Source organism: Brachycentrus maculatus, unplaced genomic scaffold (genome assembly GCF_059751285.1).
Source record: "Brachycentrus maculatus isolate JH-2025_06_01 unplaced genomic scaffold, ASM5975128v1 h1tg002535l, whole genome shotgun sequence".
NCBI lineage: Eukaryota > Metazoa > Arthropoda > Insecta > Trichoptera > Brachycentridae > Brachycentrus > Brachycentrus maculatus.
In genome coordinates, this window is record NW_028283012.1 from 1 (window position 1) to 6,656 (window position 6,656).

At 42.3% G+C, this 6,656-nt stretch overlaps 1 protein-coding gene across 1 annotated transcript; it reads right to left on the reverse strand.

The window, feature by feature from the left end:
• Positions 1-432: 432 nt before the first annotated feature.
• On the reverse strand, positions 433-2,081 carry LOC148298150 (ATP-citrate synthase-like). Its single transcript, XM_088277102.1, has 3 exons — positions 1,851-2,081; positions 816-1,001; positions 433-642 (listed from the first exon to the last, which is right to left on the reverse strand). The coding sequence occupies exons 1-3, from the start codon at positions 2,001-2,003 to the stop codon at positions 448-450; spliced, it is 534 nt and encodes a 177-aa protein (XP_088133228.1). The 5' UTR covers positions 2,004-2,081; the 3' UTR covers positions 433-447.
• Between the last annotated feature and the right edge of the window lie 4,575 nt (positions 2,082-6,656).

A 6,656-nucleotide genomic window follows, 5' to 3' on the forward strand; every position in this document is an offset into this window, starting at 1 on the left:
TGGTTCGAGATATAGTCTTCGAATACGAGGAGAAGCTAGCATAGCACGAGGGTGTAAAACACCACCATCAAAGGGACATAAGAGTGGTTAGCACGGGTATATATCTACACCATGTGAAGTTAGCACCAGTCTATAACCACACCATGTGCAGCTAGCACGGGCCTATAGCCACACCATGTGCAGTTAGCACTAGCCTATAGCCTCACCATGTGCAGCTAGCACGGGCCTATAGCCACACCATGTGCAGTTACCACGGGCCTATAGCCACACCAAGTCCAGTTAGCACGGGTGTATAACCAACCAAATTCAGTTAGCACGGGTCTACAGTAACACCAAACGCAGACTAGTCCGAGAAATGCTCTTCAAATACGACAGAACCTGATACAGCATGATGCTGCTAACCAATAAAACCCTACAAGATCCTCGAAACGGCCAGAGAGCAAGAACCTACTTCCTCTTGGCGGCCGGCACCGCCTGCAGCAGCGCCTTCTCCATGGCCGGCGCGTCCAGGCCGTCGCCGGTGGGCACCAGGAAGGTCTTGGCCACGGCTTCCACGTCTCCAATGTCCACCCCGCCCTCGTGGTGGAACAGGATGCTGTCGCCGGCGCGGCCCGACGATATGCAGATGTACATCTCCTCATTCTGCAAGGAGAACAGACTGCTCAGATGTGTCGGAGATTGGAAGAACACCTTCCGGAATATGTGCAGCTGAGGCAGGTATAGTTGGGAAGATCAAGCGTGTATTAGATGGTGTGATCATGTATGGAGAATGGTTAGAGCAGTACATACGGGAGAGTAGGGTCACGGTGCCTTACCTGGGTGTGCGGCACGAAGGGCTCCACGATGAAGGAGTGCAGGCGGCCCTCGGTGGCGCCGACCACGCAGCGCTTGTCGGCGCGCTCCGCTATCCACTGCTGCACGCCCGCCAGGGGCTTGCCCACGCACACCAGCTGCAGCTTGCCTCGCCGCTTGATGAGCTGGTCCGCCTTGGCGACTAGTTTCTGTTAACATCAGACACCGTGTCAATCCTCTGCTGTGGACTTTCCACACACGTCATATTGGGGCATCAATAATTGCTTCATAGAAAAGTATAAAGAATGAGCAATTCAATACACCCCATAGAAGAGCATCGATGCCCAAAAATGAAGACTAATGCCTTAAAAACATCTAAATGGACTAACAACGCCTTTAGCCCATTTAGGGTGTTTTTAAGGCGTTAGTCCTCGAGAATGGCTTAGAAAATGAGCACCGATACCTTCAATGTACCCTAAATGAACTCAATGCCTTTACTAAACATCGCCAATGCCTTTAATCACCCTGAATGAATGAACAATGTCTCCAGTAAACATCAAATATGGCCTAAAAAAGGAAAGACCAATGCTTTCAATACACCCTAAAAGGTCCAACAGTGCCCCCGGTAAACATCATGAATGGCTCAGAAAACGGGGAACAATATCCCCTAAAAGGACCAACAATGCCTTGAGTAAACATCATCTATGGTTTGGGTACGTCCCATAAAATGAGTATAATGCCTTCAATGTACCCTAAAAGGGCCAATAGTGCTTTTTCAGTAAGCATCATGAATGGCTCGGAAAACAAGGACCAATGTCCCCAAAAAGGACCAACAATGCCTTCAGTAAACATCACCAATGCCTTCAATGTACCCTAAAAGGACCGACAACGCCCACAGTAATCATCATGAATGGCTTAGAAATTGAGCATCAATAATGACTTCAATGTACCCTAAAAGGTCCAACAGTGCCCTCAGAAAAGGACTAGTAGAGGACCAATGTCCCCTAAAAGGAACGAAGATGCCTCCAGAGCGGCCCCATAAAGGGCCCCGCACTCACCTCCGTCCGCAGCCAGGGGTTCTCGGCGACGATCGCCTCCCAGTCGTCCCCGGCCGCGTAGGCGGCGCAGCGGCACGGCACCATGGCGGTGCCGGCCACGGCGGCCGCCAGCAGCCGCTTGCCGCTCGCCTCGCTGATGGCCTTGGACGCCATGCTCTAGTGGGTGGGTGCGCGGGGCTCAGCCGGCGCGCATCGGCCTCTCGGTCGCCTGGGTACGCTCACTGCCTGCCACGCTCCTGGGGACAACGTACACACTCGAGGTTAGTCATCATCAAGCGTTCCTGAGTAGTCAAGAGGGCAAAACACTACCGAGAGCAAGGAGACCTATCACCTTGCATTCCTTGGTGGAAAACATACGTTATGGATTCTAAACCCACCTGTGACCTTGAATCCCTCTTATCTGGTACACTCCTGAAGAGAAGGAGGCCTCTCTCTTCTCTTCAGGTCAGCAAGTATTATCACGTGACCTTGAATCTCTACACACCTGGCACACCGCTGAAGGTAGGGAGGCCTCTCATTTAGCATTCCTAAGTGGAAAACATACGTCATGGATTCTGAACCCATCCTAGGTCACTGTGACCTTGAATCCCTCTTATCTGGTACACTCCAGAAGAGGGGGAGGCTTATCATCTAGCATTTATAAGTACTAAACATACGTCGTGGATTCTAAACCCTAAAAAGGTCAGCCGTTATTGACACAGTGACCTTGAATCTCTTTTATTTGGTACTCCTGAAGAGAGGGAGGCTTATCATCTAGCATTTCTGAGTAGTAAACCCTTCCTAGGTCAGCAGCTATTGACACTGTGACCTCGTGTTTCAACAGCCTGCCACACTCCTGACATGAGGAAGCCTATCATCTAGCATTCCTAAGAAGTAAGCATATCTAAACCCTTCCTAGGTCACCAGCTATTAACACTGTCACCTTGAATCTCTACAGCCTGCCGCACTCCTGAAGAGAGGGAGGCCTATCTTATAGCATTCCCGACTAGTAAACATATCTAAACCCTTCATAGGTCAGCAGCTATTGACACTGTGACCTTGTGTTTATACAGCCTGCCACACTTCTGAGGTCAGAGGGGGCTGTCATCTAGCATTTCTAAGTGGAAAACATACGTCGTGGATCATGAACCCTTCCTAGGTCATTGGCTATGATACTGTGACCTTGAATCTCTACACCCTAGCACACTTCTGAAGAGAGGGAGGTCTCTCATCTAGTATTCCTAAGTGGAAAACATACGTCGTGGATTCTGAACCCTTCCAAGGTCAGCAGTACCCATTGGCATTGAAACTTGATCTTGAATACATATTCACTGTCATTCCCAGATTATAATTAAGTGGATAAAATTAATAGAGATGCTAACTTCGTAAAAATTACGTCGACGCTTTCGTAAAGGTTGTTCATTGATGAGACAAACTGAAAACTGTAGAACTTGTTTGAAAAAAGAATGTCACCCTCATCTTGCTAAAAATCGTCACATTCACCACGTGTCAAAAACCCCAAAGTGAACGCAACCGCCGTCGTTCAATATGACGAGACTTTAGATAAAAAACAGTCAACAAACTATGTCAAAAGAGGTCAATAAAATATATCAAAAATGGTCTACAAAATATATTTTAAAAAGTCTACAAAATATATCAAAAACAGTCTACAAAATATTTATAAAAAAAGGTCAATAAAATATATCAAAAATGGTCTACAAAATATATTTTAAAAAGTCTACAAAATGCATGAAAAGGGTATATATTAAAAAAAGTCCTACAAAATATATCGAAAACGGTCTACAAAATTTATCAAAAACAGTCTAGAAAATATTTAAAAAAAGTTTTCAAAATATTTGGAAAAAGGTCTACAAAATATATGGGAAAAGGTCTACAAAAAATATGGAAAAAGGACTATAAAATATATGGAAAAAGGTCTACAAAATATATGGAAAAAGGTCTACAAAAATATGGAAAAAGGACTACAAAATATATGAAAAAAGGTCTACAAAATATATGGAAAAAGGTCTACAAAATATATGGAAAAAGGTCTACAAAATATATGGAAAAAGGTCTACAAAATATATGGAAAAAGAAATGTGTACAACAAAATATGGAAAAAGGTCCACAAAATTCATTGAAAAAACCTATATACGTAAAATACAACAAGGACGGTCTAAAAAATACATTAAAAAATATCTTCTATATACATTTTTTTAAAAGCTACAGAATACATAAAAAATGGTCTACAAAATACATAGAAATACTTGAAAATATATGAAAAATGGTCTATAAAATACATAAAAATACTTGAAAATACATGAAAAACGGTCTACAAAAAACAGTAATTTTTGAAAATATATGACAAAATACATAAAAATACTTGAAAATATATGAAAAAATGGTCTACAAAATACACAAAAATACTTGAAAATATATGAAAACGGGTCTACAAAATACATCAAAACATCGGTTTCGCGTGTCAGGCATAGAATTTGGGTCAGCTATTACGATGGGAAAGGTCTTACGAGCCTGTTAAGCAAGAAGGAACCAAGCGTGACCGTAGCAACAATAGCGACATGGGTGCTTTATGCAAATCCGACTGTCGATAGGGCACTTATACTGCCTTCAGGGTCATTCAATTAGGTCTACGCTATAATACGCGTAAAAGATGATTTATAACCAACTAACTAACCGTCACGCCGCTTCCCCGCAGGGGTAGGCAGAGAGAATAGAACGCCACACCACTCTGTCTTTGCAAACATTCTGTTCCACGTTCATGCATCTCCTCATACAAACCCGCCGATTATTTGGACTCCTAACCTGACCTCATGAAGGATTAAACTTTACATATTTTAATAAAACGAAAAACGTGCGTTCGCATACGTCATCGGGTGTATTATGGAGCGTATCCCGTTATGTATCCGCTTTATAGAGCTGTAATAGTAGTGTAGTGAGGATTCGTTTCTGCGACGTCATTCGTCACCAACTTACGAAAACGACGTTTTTACGAAGGCGAATTTTTCAAAAGAAAATGACGAATGAAAATATTGATTATATCGGGTGTTATAAACACTTCACGAGTCTAATACAAACCTTTATGGGTCGAGTATGTTAAATTAGATATTCCTCCCGAGTGATTATCACTCGGCCCTATTCACCATGGCGGCCCTAGGTGAAGCAAGATGTCCGTATTAACGCCAGGTTGGGATTTTTTTCTGTATCCATGGTTGCCAAGTTGCAATTGTGATAGTACCGTTCGGTCGGCAGAATGGATTTGTGCGTCTGAAACAGCTATTAGGCATGCGGACACGCCAATTGGTCCATTGTGACGGTATTAAGACGTTCCGAGATGAAAACCCATACGAGTAACGTCTGTTTGAATGTTAGTCTAACCTCCAAACAGATTTCTGTAGTATCTATAATTCAATTCAATTTATTAAATTTTCATATCATTTTTTGACATCTCATCAAAGATGAAGAAGAATATGGAAGTCTGGGCATTTACGGGGCTTGGTTTAAGTGATCACTTTACATACGTGTAACATTCACCAATTCTACCCATTATTGACAACCACACTACTCAAATTCTTGGAAGCTCTATATATATGAACCGATTTAGAAACATTGTTCTTGAATTCCTAGAACTTCACTAGAGACATCTATTGGTGAGATGAAAAGAAGATTTTTATTGGGCAGAAATTCTTATATTAGTATGTGAGGTCCGAATCCTGAATTATAATCACACACATGAGAAACGCCAGAAAATACCATTTTCATTTTTAATTATTTAAGCTTATAATTTGACCAGATAATTTATTTACAACATTTTGAGTGTGTCCAAATACTTGTTCACAAAATCTGGATTATCTCCAATTACAGGAGTTATTTTCATATTATTTTTTGACAAAAAAAGACTGTTATACCATTTAATATATAACATTAAACCGCGAGTGTAAGTCCCTCTCCAAGCACAAGAACTCAGTCTCCTTTTTTGGAGAGGCACAGCGAATCGAAATATAAAAGTTTTCCATATGTTTTTATGTCCGCCTCCGTAGTGTAATAGTCAGCACGCTCGGCTACCGCTCTGGACGTCCTGGGTTCGATTCCCAAGGGGGGTAAAATAAATATAAGTGATTTTTTCGCCGTAATATTTATTCAACATTACCCTGGACTGGTACCTGAAGTGGAGGGCTGATCACCTTTTCTTCATGTGTAAACGATCGAGATAACACTGCGTTTATATCAAGCAGTGCCCTATGCACCATTGGGGTGCGGATAAGGGTTTTTATTTTTATTTATTTATGTATATATTATTTTTTTGTTGAATAAATTGAAAATTCCTTTTAGTCTCTTAACTGTTGCAGCCGAGCATACCCTGGTGACGTTCTGAAGTCGCCGTCACGAGGCGTGTTTCGGTAATTGTATGCGCAGAGGTAGGTGGCCGGCTCGGTGGCCCAGTGGCGTGCGGAATGCGGAGAAAGTGGTCGGACGGGTGCCGGTTCGATGGCGGGCACATTTGGGCGGGCCTGTCGCAAGGCCAAAGAGAGGCTTCCTCGCTTGTCGGTCAGTTCAATTCACAATTGACTGCATTTTGATAATTACAAATTTTGATATAAAGTGTGGAAGCTCGTATGGAGTATTTAAAAAAAAAAAAATTTAGTATTTATACATATATATATATATCTATTTATATATCTATATGTATATAAATAATAATAATAAAACCCTTATCCGCACCCCAATGATGCATAGGGCACTGTGTCATATAAACGCAGTGTTATCTTGATCGTTTACACATGAAGGAAAGGTGATCAGGCCTCCGCT

Coding starts and splice junctions, on each gene's coding strand:
- LOC148298150 (XM_088277102.1), bottom strand. CDS start 2,003: ATGGCGTCCAAGGCCATCAGCGAGGCGAGCGGCAAGCGGCTGCTGGCG. Junction 1,002..1,850: donor ACCCCTGGCTGCGGACGGAG/GTGAGTGCGGGG, acceptor TGATGTTAACAG/AAACTAGTCGCCAAGGCGGA. Junction 643..815: donor CCTTCGTGCCGCACACCCAG/GTAAGGCACCGT, acceptor TTCTCCTTGCAG/AATGAGGAGATGTACATCTG.